Consider the following 21,035-nt stretch of genomic DNA (forward strand, 5'->3'; position numbering starts at 1 on the left):
TGAATAGTGACACTCACTGCCCTTCAAGTCCAAGTTCAGCCGTGATAGGTATGGGGTTGTGAGAAGCGGTGGGAAGGTGGTAACATTTAAAAATTACTGAAAACTACAAATATCAAAGACTAATCCAGATTTTTTAAGGTCCCTGGGATAAATAGACACTATCCCAATGCTCTTTAAGTTCAAGTTCAGCCCCAACAGGAATGGGTAGCGAGAAACTGTGAAATGTGTAATATAAAAGATACTGGGCAATGTAACTAGAGCAACTATCTTACCAGGAGAGAGAGAGAGAGAGAGAGAGAGAGAGAGAGAGAGAGAGAGAGAGAGAGAGAGAGAGAGAGAGAGAGAGAGAGAGAGAGATTTATTGGTTGTCATTCAGAGATTACCCAGGCAACACCCGGGGATTAGTTACTAAATGTATAAAATTATATGCAAATTTAAAAAGCATGGGGAGAATAGAAAACGGCCTGTAGTTACAGCAGTCTGCAGATAAGCCATTCTTTAGAATGAGTACTGTTATTACTAAATTTGAGCTCATAAGCAAAAAACCGTCAACATAAGAAAATCTATAGATTTGATTAACCTTGGGAGACAACTCAATAGCAATGTGTTTTAAAGAACAAAAAGAAGAAACCGTCATTATTTGCACTGCAGCTATCAAGTTTATGAAGAATATTCTTAATGTTCCTAGAGTGAAATGCAGATTTTGTTAGAGGTTCAGGATAGTAGGTATGAGGGAGAGGGACATCCTCAGCTGATTGCTTAGCTTCAAAAGCTCAATGAAGCAGGTCTTCCTTTTCCTTAGTGCCAGTAAGCAGTCAACCTGCTTCTTTTGGTAGTGATGGGATTAAAGACAGCTATTTCTCATTTATATATTATCTTACGCTTGAATCAGCTTTTTCATGTCTAGGTCTGTTGTGGTAGCAATCCTTTATGTAATCTTGAGACTTTTACTGACTATTAGTGCTTTTTTAGTTTATCAGTGTACTTAGAGAGAGAGAGAGAGAGAGAGAGAGAGAGAGAGAGAGAGACTCTACCCCAACTATTAAATTATACAACAAAAATTGCAAAAAAACAAACCTGTGTTAGAGACACAGCATTTACACCCAGGTCCATCACATCCCCCTGGAATTTGCTGTTCATCTTTGTTATCGCACTGGCCCTTGGCACAATATCCATTCATTTGGGCACATGTAGGATTTTTCGTGCATTCTGTACAATAAAGAAAAAATATAGAATTCATTGATAGTTATTAATAAATAATAATAATAATAATAATAATAATAATAATAATAATAATAATAATAATAATAATAATAATAATATAATAATGTAATAATAATAATAATTGTTATTATTATTGTTAAATGGAATGGCAGGATTAAGCGAGTTGATTTTATATATTGTTTATTCTATTTTTCTCATCATCTGCTTCTCTGGCTCAGCGATGTTTCTGAGTAACTGGCCAATATTCATCTTAGGATATTCTAGAAAAAATATGAAAAAAAGAATCTAAAAAAATGCTGAAGGTGATCTTTTATTAAAGCATGATTCTGGTGTCATTCAGGTATACTGGTATTAACATCATAAGGTCTCAGGTCCAGGTCAAGCAGGGGTCGTAGTCAGTGCTGGTATTATTCCGTAGGTGCAAATCAGCTCCAGGCTGTGGTGGGGGAGAGAAACGTTTCCTGAGTAATGTTCAAATTAAGTTTCTCCTTTCCTATATGGAGGGCTTCCAGGAGGTGCATATGTTAGGGATGTGTAGTCTGGTCTGTGATCTCGATATTAGGAATAATATAATTTATTTTTATTCATGTGTTATAGGTAGTCCTGGTGTGATTATATATGGCTCCATCTTGGGCATGGCAGGAGATATGCTGGGAGAAATGCATGGAGATCATATCAATGTATTTAGCAAGGCATCCTCAGAGAGGGTATGTGTATCAGTAGAGCACATTCGTCTTCTTCAATGGATCCTGCAGGGGCCCACATGGTTACTTCTCATCACCAGGCTTTATAGTATTACAAGATTAATCTTTTTGTCTGGATCGTTGAGGCTGACATTATGCACAATGATGATTTTGATGGCTTACTCGTCCTCCTTGTACCTCCAATGTAAGTGCCCATTGTAGAAAAGCTTGGTGGGCTCTGAAATGTTGGGCAGGGTTCCTGGTAGTACCAGGTTTCTATATTCTTCCTTATCAATTCATCAACAACACAATTGGTGTGTCCTTTGTTGCCGAGGACCTGGGCCGCGCACTCCAACTCGCAGTGTGTCATTCCAGGAGAAGCAGTGAGAGGGCCCTCATGACAAAGGCACTGATGGTGGAGTGGTTATACCACTCAGGGCACTCGCTCTCTTTGGTAATGCACATTCCCATGTTCATTGGCTTCATGTACACCCTCATTCTGAATCAGATATCTTGCTGGTCGACAAGGACGTCAAGGAAGTGTAGGCAACTGTGGTCGTGGAATGCACATAGCAGCTGTTCTATCTCATCCTGGGAGTCAGCACAGACGAAGGTATCATCAATGTAGCATACGTATATCCACAGTTTTGTGGAATTCTGGAAGACCCTCTGTTCTACAGTTCCCATATATAAATTGGCGAAGGGGTCTCAAGGGGAGATGCCATCGCCACCCCGTCGATCTAGGTGTACATGTGGTGGTGACAGTCAGCAAAGGGGACCTTCTTGGCACAGAATTCCAGCAGGGCTTGAAGGGCATGCTCTTTAATATTCAAGGATGGAGTGTCAGGGCCCCTGTAAACTCTGTCCAAGATCATTTGCATGGTCTCATCAACAGAACATTGGTAAACAGGGACTCCACATCCATTGAAGCGATGCATCCTCTAGTGGGTGTTGCTCATAGGGCTTCTAGGAACTTGGCTGATGACTTCAGTCTGTGGCTATCTGGGTAATATGGGGTGAAGTCGATGTTGAGTTTCTTGGGGGTGAAATGTAAAGATTACCAAAAACTACAGATATTAGTGTCCAATCCATAATTTTAGAGGTCACTGAGATGAATAGTGACACTCCTGATAGCCTTTAAATCCAAGTTCAGCCCCAATAGAAGGGGTTTGAGAAAGGGGTGGGAATAGGCATGATGTAAAAATGAACAAAAATGACAGATATTAGTGTATAATCCTAGTTTTTGCAGTTGCTTAGATGAATAGTGACATTCCCAAAGCCCTTGAAGAGCAAGGTTAGTCCCAGTAGGAAGGGGGTGTAAAAAGGGGCGGGAAGGTGGGGACGTAAAACTAACCAAAAAATACAGATATCAGTGTCTAATCCATAGTTTTTCAGGTCACTGAGATGAATAGTGAAACTCTCAATGCCCTTTTAAGTCCTAGTTCATCCCTGATATGACTGGGGACGTGAGAAGTGGTGGGAAGGTGGTGACATTTAAAAATAACTGAAAAATACGGATATTAGTTTAATCTGTAGTTTTGAAGGGCACTAGGATAAATAAAGACTTTCCCAATGCCTTTCAAGTGCAAGTTCAGCTCCAATAGGAATGGGAAGCAAGAAATGGTGAGATGTATATAAAAAATACTGGGCAATGTAACTAGAGCAACTATCTTACCAGGAAGGAGAGAGAGAGAGAGAGAGAGAGAGAGAGAGAGAGAGAGAGAGAGAGAGAGAGAGAGCAAAAATAAAAACTCAACTCGCACTATTTGATTAAATATCACAAAACAAACCTGTTTTAGGGATACAGCATTTACACCCAGGTCCGTCGCAGCCCCCTGGAATTTGTTGTTCATCAATGCTGTCGCACTGGCCCATCGCACAATATCCTCCATTTTGGGAACATATAGGTTTTTTGGTGCATTCTGCACAAAAAAGGAAATATAGAATCCATTTATAGCTATGAGTAAATTAATAATAATAATATTAATATTAATGATGATAATAATGATAATATATAGGGCAGAGGAAAACATCAGCTTCCTGAAAAGTACAAAAATGAAAAGTCCTGGATGTGAATCACGAATGAAATCATTAATACAGTAGTGATCCCTCGTTTATTTCGGTTAATGGGCAACGGAAGCCCCCGCAACAGGTGAAAATCCGCGAAGTAGGATTGGCCCCCCTAGGAATTTCCGTATATGTGTGTGTGGGTACCAGAATGTTTAAAATATGTATATTTATACTTTATATATATATTTTACTTAAATTTACTTAATTATAAAACCTTAATATTATACATTCTCTCTCTCTCTCTCTCTCTCTCTCTCTCTCTCTCTCTCTCTCTCTCTCTCTCTCTCTCTCTCTCATACGATACATATTATGGTGTTCTACTCTCACCAATGACAGTAGTATCCTGAGACTTGACTCCAGTAATGACGACGACAATGGTGACAGACCTGTGCAGTTCAATGATTGTGATGATAAGTGATGATGATGGTGTTACTGCACAGGTATATTGAGGCATTTAAATCAATTCGGGAAGCGCCTCATCGTCAGATATCGTCGCAGGATCGTCAATATTTGCTTCTGAGAGAGGCGAAGAGGCTGGTGGTGGCAGAGAAGAGGCTCCCACTCCACTTGTAGAGGCTTCAGGTTCACTCGGAGGTTCTTCTGCTGGAGGTGCTGATGGTATACCTGGGGTTTTTACCTTGGAGAAGAACATGGCGATGGGTAGTTGCTGTCGTTGTTTTTTCTTTTGCTGCAAAATACCCTTGTACAAGGACATAACCCTGTCAACACGGTTGCTAAACTCGACAGCTCGAACCATATTATCATCGATGTCTTGTGCAAATTATTGCATTGCCCTTGTCATGTTGCACAATTGTTGCAGGTTCTCCAGGGTAAGGCCACGCTCTTCAATTTCTTCGTCTTGCTCTTCTTTGCTTTCTTCTTTACTTGAGACTTTGTCATCTTGAGGAAGTCTTCATCTGTCAGTGGGTCCGAATGGGCATCGATAAGGCCGTTGATGTCTCCTTCTGTCATGTCGACGAATCGTTCATCCCTGATGATGTGAGCCAGCCTCACTGCCTTCTCCACCGCCGAGTGATGAACTTTGTCAGGAGTGAAGCCTGCATAGTCATGCACCACGTTAGGCCATAGTTTCTTCCAGCAAGAATTTATGGTCTCAGTTTTCATGTCCTTCAGTGCTTGCTGGATATTAGTCAAGCATGATGCAATGTCGTAGTTACGCCAGTACTTTTTCAAGGTGAAGCCTTCGTCATCGTCGTCGTCGTCGTCAACTGCTGCGATGAGGCCCTCCATCGTGGAACGAGTGTAGAGTGCCTTAAGGCACGAATGACACCTTGATCCATCGGCTGAATTAGAGATGTGGTGTTAGCGGGCAGAAACTTGATCTGAACCCCATCATATTGCAGGTCTGTTGCATGACCTCCTGCACAGTCCATCAACAGAAGGACCTTAAAAGGGAGGCCCTTCTGAGCCAGATACAGCTTCACCTGGAGAATGAAGCAATGGAGGAACCATTCGAGGGTCAGGGCTTTCGTTATCCAGGCCTTAGAGTTATGCATCCAATAGACAGGGAGCAGAGCCTTATTTTTGTTTTTTAAGGCCCGTGTATTTTTGGCCGTATAAATAAGGCCTGGCTTAAGCGTAAAGGCTGCAGCATTGCCACACATGATGACAGTGACAAGGTCCTTGTGGGCCTTGAAGCCTGGCCTCTTCACTTCATCCTTGAAGAGGAATGTATGAGAAGGCATCCTCTTCCAAAAGAGGCCTGTCTCGTACATGTTAAAAACTTGCTCAGGGAGGTAGCCGCCATCACTGATGAGCTTAGGGAACTCATCCTCCACATAACGATGAGTAGCATCGGTGTCGGCAGAGGCAGCCTCACCATACAAAGGCACGCTTTTGAGGCCGCATCTCTTGAAATTTATCAAACCAGCCTTTGCTGGCTGTAAAGCCTCGTCCTCGAGGAGGAGAATCACTCGTGGCAGAGCTAGTACTGGCTTGAGGTTCGTCAGGATCATCTTCAGCGGTTTCTTCAGCATCTCCTTTGTCGTCTTCATTGGGCAAGGTTTGATCATAGAGAGATTTGGCCTTTGTCCTGATCATATTATTTTTCCTGCAATCAGCAACTCACAAGGCTAATGTAGCTTCCACTTTCACAATTCTCTCATTATGCGGTGTTACCACACATTTCGCTTCTTTATTGATGCTTATTGTAGCAGTTTTGTGGATGGTAGCTCCATCTTTTTTAATGTAGTGCACTGTCGATTCATTTACTCCATAATGGCGTGCCACGTGCAATAACTTCTGCCCTGTTTTAACATATCTAAGAGTTTGACCTTTTCACTGATGGTCATCATCTTCCTCTTCCTCTTGGGCTCACTAGAGGAATCTTTCGCAGGGGTACAGTGCTTAGAAGGCATTGAAAGGGCTTAACGATAAGTTAATTTCGAACGCAACACTAAGATACGTGGGACACAGTTGACAGTGTGAACGAGAGTGGTGAGATACAACAAGGGAAGAAGCTGGGAGAGGATGCGATGATGTGCAGCCAATCAGCTCACAGGATACATCCACTCCTGCTCTCATTCGTCGATCTCGCACCGGGAACCAATCACGTGTCTTGTCTGAGTGCCCGTGGGTATGTACAAAGCCTCTGAGAGAGCTTCTCTCTTTGTCTGGCATCCTGGGAAACCGTTTCTCTTGTGCATCACGATGAAACAATGCTGCTTTCCGCAATACAGCTGCCGATATGGCAGTATTTAATAATTTTTTATGAATATTTTTGAAAAATCAACGATGCACTCAGGCCGCGAAACTTGAACCGCGAAGTGGCGAGGGATTACTGTATGAGGAAGTTAGCTTTTAATCCCATACAATTGGTTTAGGAAAAATAGATAATCATAAAATGTTATATAAAATATACTGCTTGGTTTCATTTAATTTTTTTTATGATCAATAAGCGTTTTTTACTTGCTGTTCTATAAATTTGTATTTTTCTTAATCAGAATGCTCAATGCTAATTTTCCTCTTATTAACGTTTCAAGTTTGGCCCCATCAGTTTCTTACAGATCGAAAACAGACAGGGAGCGGTGGTCCTTCCATGGAAACTATGGCACTCTAGCTACCATCCTCTTTTGATAGTTGTGGGATAGAAAATGGCTCTTTTCCATTTCTACATTCTGTTCCGTTTGCATCAGCTTTTTTCTTGTAGGTCTGTCACGCAATCTATGCTTTTTGGAATCTTGATATTTTTACTGACTATTCTTGTTTTCTAAGTGTTATCAGTTTACTCAGAGAGAGAGAGAGAGAGAGAGAGAGAGAGAGAGAGAGAGAGAGAGAGAGCAAATAAAAACTCAGCTTACACTATTTGATTAAACATCACAAAACTAACCTTTTGTAGTGACACAGCATTTACACGCAGGTCCGTCGCATCCCCCTGGAATTTGCTGTTCATCGTTGCTATTGCACTGGCTCTTGGCACAATATCCATTCATTTGGGCACATGTAGGTGTTATGGTGCATCCTTTACAATAGAGAACAATAAGAATTTACTAACATTTGTGAGTTAATTTACTTAGATCATATGGATACTGTACTAGGATAACAACTTCCTCCTCCGTAGCTTATCAAATGATTAATATATTATTATTTTTGTGCAATTTGTCTTTTTATTTCGTTGCTTTTTCCCACATCTACATTCTCTCTAATTTCCATCAGCTTCTTGTATACCTAGTTCTATGAGAAGAGCATATTTTTTTCCTAATCTTGAGATTTTGAGAGATTGTTTACTTTTTTATTTCCTCGGTGTAATTAGGAGTAATGAGAGAGAGAGAGAGAGAGAGAGAGAGAGAGAGAGAGAGAGAGAGAGAGAGAGAGAGAGAGAGAGAGAGAGAGAGAGAGAGAGAGACTCTTACCTAACTATTTGCAAAAATTGCAAATAAACAAACCTTTAAGGGCACAGCATTTACACCCCAGTCCGTCGCATCCCTCATCAATTTGGTCTTCATTACTATTGCACTGGTTCTTGGAACAATATCCATTCATTTGGGCACATGTAGGTGTCACGGGGCATCCTGTGAAATAGAGAAGAATTAGAATTCACTAACATATATGAGTTAATTTACTGGTTCATATGAGTACTGTACTATAGTAGATTCATATCAGTCGGGCATCTGGTGTCCAGGGCTGTCCCTTACGACGCTCATGATTGGTTGCTGATAAACTAATTGCAGGGCTTGATGAAATGAAAAAAGACACTGGTTTTCTGCAGGTAAAACTTAGTTGCTCATATGCGAACAAACCTTCGGTCTTAACAATAGGATATTTTCTAGTGCCTAGCTGGATCTGGTTAAAAAACAGATGAAAGCAAAGAATCTTGTGATATCTGGCAACGCATGCATAGATCAGGTGAAGGATGGTCGAAGACCATTCACCTACGAACACGCATCAGTCTTTCTTTGACTGCCTGGGCGAGAGTAGTGTTTACCTCTCTTGGCCTTTACCCGGTTCATTGCCCGTTTTGCTTGCGTTTAGTGTGTGTGTGTGTTTGGCAGATATTATGGCTTCTTCTGCTCCTTCTCGTCCTCGTCAATGTGTGTGCCCCGGAATTCCAGGTTTTCGGCGTTCTCGCAATTGACCTCCATGTCGTGCAGTAGGTACCGTTCTAATTTTTGTACTATGAATCCTTGCACAGGATGCCGGGCATGGCCTTAAGAGCACTTGAAGTCATTTTATAGCAAGAGAGAACATCGGAGGGTTTCATCTCTTCCTTCATGGGAAGGTTTTTTGCCACTTCCCGATGTTTCATCTCCTGCAGTATTCAACCCCCATAGTAGACTTGTTTCTGTGTCTCCTTCTTTTCCTTTGATTCGTCGCTGGAAGGATTGGGAGGTCACCAGGCTGATGTTTGTAATGTCGGCCCTTGTTACGGCCAGTGAGAGGTCCGCTCCAAGTTCAATATTGTGATAAAAAGAATTCAACACCAACAGTTAAAACTGGGGATACGAATATAGAAAGATACACAAACACAACAAAGATTTATTTACAAACTTACTAACAAAGATAAATGCAGAATTGTATCTCCTATTTACATAAAAAAGGCAAAATCTTACAATACGTGAACTGGGGAAGAAGTGAGGTAATTCAAATACTTGCTGGCCAGGTTTGCGACTCGAAGCGATGGCTTCACAAAAGGAGAACTGCGATTGCAGAGGTCTTCTTGACTCCATATTGCAGAAAATAATGTCTATTCTTGATACTCGAAGGGCAGGAACTTCTCTAAACCTCTTGCAGAACATTTCTTCTCTGAAGTCTTGCTCTACGTCGAAATAACTCAGTTGTCCACTCCTGATGATGACTTGACCAGAATTTGACCAAACTCTCTCAAGTGACTTTCCTCTCTAATCCTTCATAGGTTCCTTCTTCTCTTATCACTCTCTGATGATCTCTGATCTCTGCTGCTGAGCTCTCACTGATAATCTGATCTGTGGCTCTTACTGATGATCTCTTCCTCCTACTTCGTCAGACGTATTTATACGGTGAACTGGGGGCATGGTCTACGGGAGAGGCAGAGCATGAACGTCACAGGCTCCCAAGATTACTAGAACTTCTTAGAAGGATCTGGACGAAGTATTACATCAGAAATCGTGGCGTTTCTCATGACACTTCGGCGCCTGTTGCGTTCCCAACACGCCCGACGATTCCAGAACAATCATGAGAACAGGCACCTCCAACACCTGCGCGAATGCCCCCTTGCTGCAGAACTTCTCGAAGATCCATTTTCCTTTTCTTTAACTCGTAATTCCTTGCTATGAAGCAATTACTATGACAGCCCTTCTTCTTCGGGAATTAATTAGATTCCGAGAAAAGGAGAGGCTTTTTTCATCATTCTCATTTCTTCCAGAGTCGGAGGCGTCCAAGATGGCGGTGATTGGAAGACGCCCGGGCTAAGGGGTATCCCATCCTGGAGGGGTTGCTTGCGCGCTTTTTGGAGGCTTGCTACTCCCCCCTCCTCCTCAGGCTGGCCTGGCCATCCCCCTCCTCCCGGCCTCGTGTTCGTGGGTAGTCGAGGTCAGCCATATTCTATTGCTCCGTCAGTGACTGTTGCAACTTCTTCGAGTCGGAGGGAAGCTGTGACGTCACGCGATCCGTCGTTGTGTATTCCTCCGCCAGTGGCATCTGATTCCCCTCTTCACCGGGGGGAGGCCGTGACGTCATCACCACTTGTGACGTCACTCCCATCAATGATGTCACTCCCAGACGTCATTCGCCTGAAGCCAGGATTGACTTTGGAGCAGATGTGGCCAGTGGCTCTGTCCTTGTCTCCGAAGGATGCCTCAGCATTGGAATCTATGGCAGCCTCCATGTTGCTCACACTTTCTTGGTTGAACTTCTGGTCTGTGGTCATTGGCAAGATAGCTTCTGACAGGTCCCCAGAAGAGTTGGTGACTGCTTCCTCTCTTGCCAATCTGTTGCAGTCTGAAGGCAAGGCGTTTTCGTATATGGCTCACCTCAGTGTTAATTTATGGGCTATCCTTCTGCTGATTAGAGTGCGATAGGCCAGCGTCAGGCTGACACCAAAGACAGACTGGGGCACCAGGCCATGTCTAAGTTGAAGTCTTGTCCTCGGGGACATCTGGCTCCTCCTCCTCCCCCTGTCCAGCAGTAGTCAAGAAGATCATCGCCTGATAGGCCACCAAGGAATTCGAGTTTGGCAGGGCCTTCCCGTTTGACTCACCCTTGGTCAGAGGATCAATGTCCCTTTCGTTCTCGTTCCTTTAGGCCAAAATGGGGCCCAAGGGGCAGAGGTAATGGGGCCTTCGGTAAGTTAGGTGCCTCTCCTTTGCCACGCGGAGGGGGTGCCTAGCGGGCCATTGGGCAAAGTGGCAGAGTCGTGGGCAGAGAAGTGTGTGGTAGATATCCTTCAGGTATGGTACCTACTACCATTCGATTTCTCTCCCCCTCTGTCGGACAAACTGCAGCTCACGAAGGCATATCCTCCAGATTCTCTGAAGTTCTTAGCTCTTCGGGAGGAGGTGCAGAAGATGCTGGACAAATTGCGATAGAGGAAATGGTGCGTCCGTCTCCATTTTACAGTCACATCTTGGTGCCCAATGCGTCGGGAGGATGGAGACCTGTGATCAACTTATCCACCTTGAATCACTTCATCAGGAAGACACAGTTCAAGATGGAGACCCCGCGTTCGGTGTTGGCATCCGTGAGGGAAGGCGGCTTCATGCTGCTGATACACTTAAGGGTCGCATACTTCAAAATCCGTGTTCATCCAACGTCCAGGAAATTCCTTCACTTCTCTCTTGGGAACAGGGTCTTCGAGTTCAAAGTCCTATGCTTTGGTCTGACAACTGCCCCTCAAGTGTTAGCAAGGGTCTTCTCTCGTGTCAAGTTGGGCCCTTGCTCAGGGGATATGTTTGCTGAGGTACCTCGACGGTTACTTGGTCTTGGCAGTTTCCAGGGAAAAGCTGATGCAGGACAAGGATCATCTACTTCGGTTCTGTCTGGAACTGGACATCGTAGTCAACCAGGAAATGTCGAACCTCGTACCCAGTCAAAGGATTCTTTACTTGGGCATGGTCATCGATACGACAGTGGCAAAAGTTTTCCCGCCAGACCAGATATTGGAGAAGTTGTGATTGGTGGCACGCAACTTCCTATCGGAACCACATCAGTCAGCTCATAAGTGGCAGGTTCTTCTGGGAGTGTTGTCATCCATGAAGAAGCTGGTCCCTCATGGGCGTCGTCTTCTTTGGTCTCTGCAATGGAGACTGGGAGAATTCTGGTCTCCGGTAGGGGACTCACCCATGTTAATGTTTCCTCTGTCTCTGGAAGTGAGAGAAGACCTTTGTTGGTGGTTGGACGACCAGAATCCTTCGAAGGGTGTCCATCTGCGTTCTCTTCGACCTGACTTCCTTCTGTTCTCAGACGCCTCCCTTGCAGGTTGGGCGGCCTTATGCAGGCGACCTCATTGCTGAAGGTGTTTGGAGGACAAGCAACAACATATCAATGTCATGGAGTTGAAGGCAGCCTTCCTGGGTCTGAAGAAGTTTTGGGTAAAGGTAGAATGTTATTCTGTCGTTTTCTTGTTGGGCAACACCATGGTGGTAACCGTGAACAAACAGGGACGCCTGGTTTCTCGTCAACTTCACACCTTGACCGTCAAGGTTCACCAGTGGGCGGTCAGCAGTTGGGTAGAGCTCTCAGCCACGTATGTCCCAGGCAAACTGAATGTGGTCGCAGACAAACTCAGTTGTCGGGATCAGATGCTAACGCCGAGTGGTCGCTTCATCAAGTGGTAGAAGACAAGCTTCTCCAGGTTTTGGTAGACCCATGTTGGACCTTTTTGTGACTCGCTTCAACAGGAAGCTAGAGATATTCTGTTCAATGGTCCCAGATCCTTTAGCATTGAAAGAGGACGCATTCCAACATCCCTGGGACAACCTGGAGGTGTATGCCTTCCCTCTGTTTTGTTTGATCCGTCAAGTTCTGAACAGGCTAATGAGTTCACAGGGTCTCAGGGTGACTTTGGTAGCCCCTCTGTGGCCTCAAGTGGAGTGGTTCTCAGATCTGCTGTAGTTGTTGTCAGAGGTTCCGAGGGAGATTTCCCCCTTGGCGACATCTCTTGTGTCAGGCCCATGCGGAAGTGTTCCACCAGTCAGTAGAAGCCCTGTCTTTTCACGGTTGGAGACTTTCAAGTTTCTCCTCTGAGCGAGAGGCTTTTCTCAGAAGGACGGCAGGGCATATGTCCAAGAGTCTCAGAAAGTCAACCTCCGCGGTTTCCAAGGCAATAAGTGATCTACTGTGATTGGTGTCGTAACTGTTTTTCTCTACTCGCAACCTCTATTCAGCGAATAGCAGACTTTTAACCTTCCTCAGAGACGAGAAACGTTTGTCCGTTTCTGCCATTAGAGGCTACAGGGCGGCCCTGAGTTTGGTGTTACACCTTACAGTTATTGACATCTCCTCTTCCTGGGAACTTTCCTTGCTAGTCAAGGGGTTTGAGCTCAAGCCTCAGACGTGGGATGTTTCCTTGGTTTGCAAGACTTCATTAAGGGTCCATATGAGCCCTTGTGTCGCTCATCTGACAGGAACTTGACGCTCAAGGCAATTTTCCTTCTGGCCTTGGCATCTTCCAAGAGGGTAGGAGAGCTCCATTATCTGAGCTATGAGGTGAAGTACACCAGGGGTTGGGGGTTGTTGTTCTTCGAATTTGTCCCGGAATTTGCGGCCAAGAGCCAAAATCCCTCTGTGCACGATGATACGTTCACTTCCTTTTCCATTCCATCACTGAATGACTTGTGCGTTTGTTGTGCCCTATCCAGGCCCTGCGTCGTTATCTTACAAGGACTCGGCACCTTAGACCAGGCTGCTGCAGACTTATTGTTAGCACAGGCCATACAAGAAAGAGGTGTCTAGGAATACAGTGGACCCCCGTATTTGCGTTCTCTGGATTCGCGGACTCACACATTCGCGGATTTCTCTCGGGAACGTCTCCCCGCATTATTTGCGGAAAATTTGCACATTCGTGGTATTTTTCTAAGAGAAATATCCATAAATTCCTGGTTTTTATCAATTTCATCATAAAATGCACTTTTTGTGATAAAACTATTAAACAAACCAAGGATAAACATTTTTTGTGTGTTTTTCTTGAGTTTTAACTGACAAAAGAGGATGTTTTTAGCGTTTTATAGGGGTTCCAAACATTCACAGGTTCTAACTATTCATGGGGGTGTCTGGTACACATCCCCCGCAAATATGGGGGACCACTGTACTATCTTTTTGGGTACGGGAAGGCATCAGACAGGCATACTTGTCTCTTGATGATTCCACCACCACGTCTGTGCAGGCTAGGGCGCATGATGTTAGGGGTATTGGTCCCCCTCTGGCTTTCAAAAAGAACTGGGCTGTACATAGAGGGCTGAGTGCTGGTACTTGGTTCCGCCAGTCCAAGGGACATACATCCTGCCTATATGAACTCTAAAGTGAGACAGAGTATCCTGTACTCTGAATGGCTTACCAACAGCCAATCAGGAACGTCATAAGGGAATGGCCTAGACATCATATGCAAGGCTGATGTGAATCTATTATAGTATAATAACTCCCTCCTCCGTAGCTTATCAAACGATTAATATAGTTTTGATATTTTTATACAATTTGTCTTTTTATTTCGTTGCTTTTTCCCACATCTACATTCTCTCTAATTTCCATCAGCTTTTTTTTATATCTAGTTCTATCAGGAGAGCATATTTTTTTCCTAATGTTGAGATATTGAGAGACTTTTTACTTTTTTATTTGCTCAGTGTACTTAAGAGTAATGAGAGAGAGAGAGAGAGAGAGAGAGAGAGAGAGAGAGAGAGAGAGAGAGAGAGAGAGACTGCCCTAACTATTACACAACAAAATTTGCAAATAAACAAACCTTTAGGGGCACAGCATTTACACCCAGGTCCATCGCATCCCCCTTCAATTTGGTCTTCATTATTATTGCACTGGTTCTTTGAACAATATCCATTCATTTGGGCACATAAAGTTGTCATGGTACATCCTGTTTAACAGAGAGGAATTAGAATTCAGTAACATATATGAGTTAATTGAGTTAATTCATATGAATACTGTACTCTAGTGGATTCACATCAGTCGTGCATCTGGTGTCTAGGCCTGTCCCTAACGATGTTTATGATTGGCTGTTGATAAACCAATCACAGGGCTTCATGAAGTGAAAAAAATCACTACATTTCTGGAGGTAAAACTTAGGTGTAGTGAAAGTTACAATTCTTGAAAGAGAGGAAGGGATGTACATCCTTCCTATATGAACTCTGGAGCGAGACTGAGAGTTTCCAGTCCTCTGATTGACTTATCAACAGCCGGTCAGGGGCATCATAAGGGAATGACTGCAAGACAAGGATCGTCTACTTCGGTTATGTCTGGAACTGGGCATCGTAGTCAACCAGGAAATGTCGAACCTCGTACCCAGTCAAAGGATTCTCTACTTGGGCATGGTCATCGATACGACAGTGGCAAAAGCTTTCCCGGCGGATCAGAGATTGGAAAAGTTGCTGGTGGGCGCGTGCAACTTCCTGTCGGAACCACATCAGTCAGCTCATCAGTGACAGGTTCTTCTGCGAGTGTTGTCATCCCTGAAGAAGCTGGTCCCTCATGGGCGTCTTCTTCGGTCTCTGCAGTGGAGACTGGGAGAATTCTGGTCTCCGGCGGGGGACCCACCCCTGTTAATGTTTCCGGTCTCTGGAAGTGAGAGAAGACCTTTGTTGGTGGTTGGACGACCAGAATCCTCTGAAGAGTGTCCCTCTGTGCTCTCTTCCACCTGACTTCCTTCTGTTCTCAGACACCTCCCTTGCAGGTTGGGCGGCCTTATGTAGGCAACCTCATTGTTTGAGGCATTTGGAGGACAAGCAGCAACATATCAATGTCTTGGAGTTGAAGGCAGCCTTCCTGGGTCTGAAGAAGTTTTGGGAAAAGGTGGAATGTCATTCTGTCGTTCTCTTGTTGGGCAACACCATGGTGGTAACCGTGAACAAACAGGGACGCCTGGTTTCTCGTCAACTTCACAACTTGACTGTTGAGGTTCACCAGTGGGCGGTCAGCAGTTGGGTAGAGCTCTCAGCCACGTATGTCCCAGGCAAACTGAACGTGGCCGCAGACAATCTCAGTCGTCGGGACCAGATGCTAACGCAGAGTGGTCGCTTCATCAAGTGGTAGAAGACAAGTTTTTCCAGGTTTTGGGTAGACCCATGTTGGACCGTTTTGCGACTCGCTTCAACAGGAAGCTGGAGATATTCTGTTCAAAGGTCCCAGATCCTTTAGCATTGGCAGAGGATGCATTCCAACATCCCTGTGACAAACTGGAGGTGTAATCCTTCCCTCTGTTTTGTTTGATCCATCAAGTTCTGAACAGGCTAATGAGTTCACAGGGTCTCAGGGTGACTTTGGTAGCCCCTGTGTGGCCTCAAGTGGAGTGGTTCTCGGATCTGCTGTAGTTGTTGTCTGAGGTTCTGAGGGAGATTTCCCCCTTGGCGAAGTGTTCCACTGGTCAGTAGCGATCTACTGTGATTGGTGTTGTAACGGTTTTTCTCCACTCGCAACCTCTATTCAGCGAATAGCAGACTTTTAACCTTCCTCAAAGATGAAAAACGTTTGTCCGTTTCTGCCATTAGAGGCTACAGGGCAGCCCTGTTTTGGTGTTACGCCTTAAAGGTATCAACATCTCTTCCTGGGAACTTTCCTTGCTAGTTAAGGGGTTTGAGCAGTCGAGTTTTCCTAGAGAGCTCAAGACTCAGATGTGGAATGTTTCCTTGGTTTGCAAGAGCTTCACTAAGGGTCCATATGAGCACTTGTGTCGCTCATCTGACAGGAACTTGACGCTCAAGGCAGTTTTCCTTCTGGCCTTGGCATCTTCCAAGAGGGTAGGAGAGCTTCACAATCTGAGATGTGAGGTGAAGTATGCCAGGGGTTGGGGGTCGTTGTCCTTCGAATTTGTCCCGGAATTCGTGGCCAAGACCCAAAATCCCTCTGTGCAAGATGACACGTTCACTTCGTTTTCCATTTCATCACTGAATGACTTGTAGGTTGTGATGCTGAAGAGTGTTCGTTGTGCCCTGTCTGGGCCCTGAGTTGTTATCTTAAAAGGACTCGCCACCTTGGACTAGGCTGCCGCAGACTTATTGTTAGCACAGGCCGTACAAGAAAGAGGTGTCTAGGAATACTAATTCTTTTTGGGTACGGAAAGCTATCAGACAGGCATATTTGTCTCTTGATGATTCCACCACTATATCTGTGCAGGCTAGATTGCATGATGTTAGGGGTATTGGTCCCCCTCTGGCTTTCAAAAAGAACTGGGCTGTACATAGAGGGCTGAGTGCTGGTACTTGGTTCCGTAAGTCCAAGGGACATACATCCTGCTTATGTGAACTCTAAATTGAGACAGAGTATCCTGTACTCTGATTGTCTTACCAACAGCCAATCAGGAAAGTCATAAGGGAATGGCCTAGACATCATATGCAAGGCTGATGTGAATCCATTAGAGTATAATAACTCCATCCTCCGTAGCTTATCAAATAGTTAATATTGTATTATTATTATTATGCAATTTGTCTTTTTATTTCGTTGCTTTTTCCCACATCTACATTCTCCATCAGCTTTTTTTATATCTAGTTCTATGGGGAGAGCATATTTTTCTCCTTATCTTGTGATATTGAGAGAGTTTTTCTCCTAATCTTGTGATATTGAGAGAGTTTTTACTTTATTTGCTCAGTGTACTTGAGAAAGAGAGAGAGAGAGAGAGAGAGAGAGAGAGAGAGAGAGAGAGAGAGAGAGAGTTGCAAATAAACAAACCTTTAGGGGCACAGCATTTACACCCAAGTCCGTCGCATCCCCCTTCAATTTGGTCTTCATTACTATTGCACTGGTTCTTGGAACAATATCCATTCATTTGGGCACATGAATTTGTCATGGTGCATTCTGTGCAATAGAGAAGAATTAGAATTCACTAACACATATGAGTTAATATACTTGGTTCATATGAATACTGTACTATAGTGGATTCACATCAGTCGTGCATCTGGTGTCTAGGCCTGTCCCTAACGACGCTCATGATTGGCTGTTGATAAACCAATCACAGGGCTTCATGAAATGAAAAAAATAACTGCATTTCTGAAGGTAAAGCTTAGGTGTAATGAAATTTACAATTCTTGAAAGAATTCCTATGTGAACTCTGGAGCGAGACTGAGAGTTTCCAGTCCTCTGATTGGCTTATCAACAGCCAGTCAGGAGCGTCATAAGGGAATGGCCTAGACATCGTATGCAAGGCTGATGTGAATATATTATAGGATAACAACACCCTCCTCTGTATCTTATCAAATGATTAATATAGTATTATTTTTATGTAATTTGTCTTTTTTTCTTTACTTTTTCCCATATCTATATTCTCTCTGACTGGCATCAGCTTTTTTTCATATCTAATTCTATGACAAGAGCGTATTGAGAGAGAGAGAGAGAGAGAGAGGAGAGAGAGAGAGAGAGAGAGAGAGACTCTAAATTTTACTCAACAAGAATTGCAAATTAACAAACCTCGTTTATGGATACAGCATTTACACCCAGGTCCGTCGCATCCCCCTGGAATTTGCTGTTCACCATTACTATCGCACTGGCCCTTGGCACAATATCCTCCATTTTGGGAACATATAGGTTTTTCGATGCACTCTGCACAAAAAAGAAGATATAGAATTCATTTATAGCTATGAGTAAATATAAATAATAATTTTAATAATAATAATAATAATAATGTATAGGGGAAGAAAAACACCGTCAGCTTCCTGAAAATTACAAAAATTAAATGTCTGGATTTGAATCGCCCATGAAATTGTTAATATAGGGAAGTTAGCATTTCAGCCTATATACTATTGGGCACGAAAAGAACACATTTTACTCTTTTCCCTCCAATAAAAGATAAATACGTAAAGCTCGTAGTATTATGATGAGATAAAGTGAAAATATCGAACGGAATCTGTTGATTTTTGTTGACACAATAAATATGCCCTCAGCACCATCTACTAACGAAAAAATAATTAAATTTCGTTCACACACGATACGATTTAAAGTGATATTTCCACTTGAAAACACTTTGTATAACGTAAAATAACCTTGTTTCATATAAATAGGATATCTCGAGATTCATTTGTGCTAACTAGAATCAAGAAAGTCGCTCTGATTTGATGTTCAACACAGCAAAACAAACTTACTCGCAATCGCCCTCAGCTGATTTTCAAACCTAAACATGATTGCTATGTTTGTATTTTATAATACAAACAAATAGTAATATGAAAATACATATAATATTATTGGATGCAGTGAGGTAAAACATAACTTTTTAAAAGATCCATGGAAAAGATGGATATCCGTTATGCTTGTATTTTATCATACGATACTAATATATGATTATTACATACTCGAATTTTATGTCTCATGTAAGATGTGACCCCCTTAAAATCAGCTCCCAAATTAGGGCTTCAAAAGTTACATGATACGCGAGTATCAGGCAGTTGAAAAGAGTTGTAACCTCAGAACGTCGTAAACCGAACCTGTCGTAAGCCGGGGACTGCCTTATTATTATTATGCAATTTGTCTTTTTATTTCGTTGCTTTTCCCGCTTCTACATTCTCTCTGAATTCCATTAGCTTTTTTTATAGCTAGTTCTAGGATGGAAGCATAGTTTTTTTCTTAATCATGAGATATTGAGAGACTTTACTTCTTTATTTGCTCATTGTACTTAGGAGTAATGGGAGAGAGAGAGAGAGAGAGAGAGAGAGAGAGAGAGAGAGAGAGAGAGAGAGAGAGAGAGAGAGAGAGACTTTGCCCTAACTATTACTCAACAAAAATTGCAAATAAACAAACCTTTAGGGGCACAGCATTTACAACTAGATCCTTCGCATCCCCCTGGAATTTGCTGTTCTTCATTACTATTGCACTGGCGCCTGGAACAATATCCATTCATTTGGGCACATGCAGGTGTTATGGTGCATGCTGTGAAATAGAGAAGAATTAGAATTCACTAACACATAAGAGGTAATTGACTTAGTTCATATGAATACTGTACTATAGTAGATTCACATCAGTCACGCTTCTGGTGTCTAGGCCTGTCCCTTATGACGCTTATGATTGGCTGTTGATAAACTAATTACAGGGCTTGATGAAAAAGAGAAAAAGAAACACAGCTTTTCTGCAGGTATAACTGAGGTGTAATTAAAGTTACAATTCTTGAAAGAGAGGAGTTAAGTATATCTTAGTTTTACCAGACCACTGAGCTGATTAGCAGCTCTCCTAGGGCTGGCCCTAAGGATTAGATATTTTGCCGTGGCTATGAACCAATTGGTCACCTAGCAACGAGACCTACAGCTTATTGCGGGATCCGAACCACATTATATCGACAATTAAATTTCTATCACCAGAAATAAATTCCTCTGATTCCGCGTTGGCCGACCCGAGAATCGAACTTCGGACCACTGGATTGGTAGCCGAACGCGAAAACCAGTCGTCCAGCGAGGAACTGAAAGAGAGAAAGGGAAGTACATCCTTCCTATGTGAACTCTGGGGCGACGCTGAGAGTTTCCAGTCTTGTGACTGGCTTATCAACAGCCAATCTGGAGCGTCGGAAGGGCCTAGAAATCATATGCAAGGCCGATATGAATCTATTATAGGATAATAACTCCCTCGTCCGTCGCTTATCAAATGATTAATATATTATTATTATGCAATTTGTCTTTCTATTTCGTTGTTTTTCCCATATCTACACTCTCTCTGACTTGCATCAGCTTTTTTATATCTAATCCTATGACACGAGTGTATTTTTCTTAATCTTCAAATATTGAGAGACTTTACTCCTTCATATGCTTATTGTACCTAGGAGTAATGAGAGAGAGAGAGAGAGAGAGAGAGAGAGAGAGAGAGAGAGAGAGAGAGAGAGATTCTGCCCTAACTATTACACAACAAAAGTTGCGAATAAACAAACGGTACAAACTCCATTCATTTGGACACATGTAGGTGTCATGGTGCATCCTGTGCAATAGAGAGGAGTTAGAATTCACTAACATATATGAGTTAATTGAGTTATTTCATATGAATAGTGTACTATAGTATATTCTCATCAGTCGTGCATCTGGTGTCTAGGCCTGTCCCTTACGATGCTCATGATTGGCTGTTGATAAACCAATCACAGGGTTTGAAAAAAAAAAACACTGATTTTCTCTAGGTAAAACTTAGGTGTAATGAAAGTTACAATTCTTGAAAGAGAGGAAGGGACGTACATCCTGCCTATGTGAACTCTGGAACGAGACTGAGTTTCCAATCTTCTGATTGGCTTATCAACAGATTATCAGGAGCGTCGTAAGGGAATGGCCCAGACATCATATGCAAGGCTGATGTGAATCTGTTATAGGATAATACCTCCCTCCTCTGTAGCTTATCAAATGATTAATATAGTATTATTATTATGCAATTTGTCTTTTTATTTCGTGTCTTTTTCCCATATCTAAATTCTCCTTGACTGGCATCAGCTTTTTTTATATATAGTTCTATGAT

General features: G+C 43.0%; 1 protein-coding gene across 2 annotated transcripts in view; it reads right to left on the reverse strand.

The window, feature by feature from the left end:
• LOC135199538 (multiple epidermal growth factor-like domains protein 6) overlaps positions 1–21,035 on the reverse strand; it is a 99,123-nt gene that overhangs the window by 50,294 nt on the left and 27,794 nt on the right. For both annotated transcript variants that reach the window (XM_064227699.1, XM_064227692.1), the window contains exons 9-16: positions 19,353–19,481; positions 18,030–18,161; positions 17,295–17,420; positions 14,365–14,490; positions 7,883–8,008; positions 7,327–7,458; positions 3,698–3,829; positions 1,078–1,209 (exon numbers count right to left, since the gene is read on the reverse strand). In XM_064227699.1, coding sequence (XP_064083769.1) covers positions 1,078–1,209; positions 3,698–3,829; positions 7,327–7,458; positions 7,883–8,008; positions 14,365–14,490; positions 17,295–17,420; positions 18,030–18,161; positions 19,353–19,481 — 1,035 coding nt within the window. The remainder of the gene's footprint in view (positions 1–1,077; positions 1,210–3,697; positions 3,830–7,326; positions 7,459–7,882; positions 8,009–14,364; positions 14,491–17,294; positions 17,421–18,029; positions 18,162–19,352; positions 19,482–21,035) is intronic.

This window comes from Macrobrachium nipponense, chromosome 23 (assembly GCF_015104395.2).
Source record: "Macrobrachium nipponense isolate FS-2020 chromosome 23, ASM1510439v2, whole genome shotgun sequence".
Lineage (NCBI taxonomy): Eukaryota > Metazoa > Arthropoda > Malacostraca > Decapoda > Palaemonidae > Macrobrachium > Macrobrachium nipponense.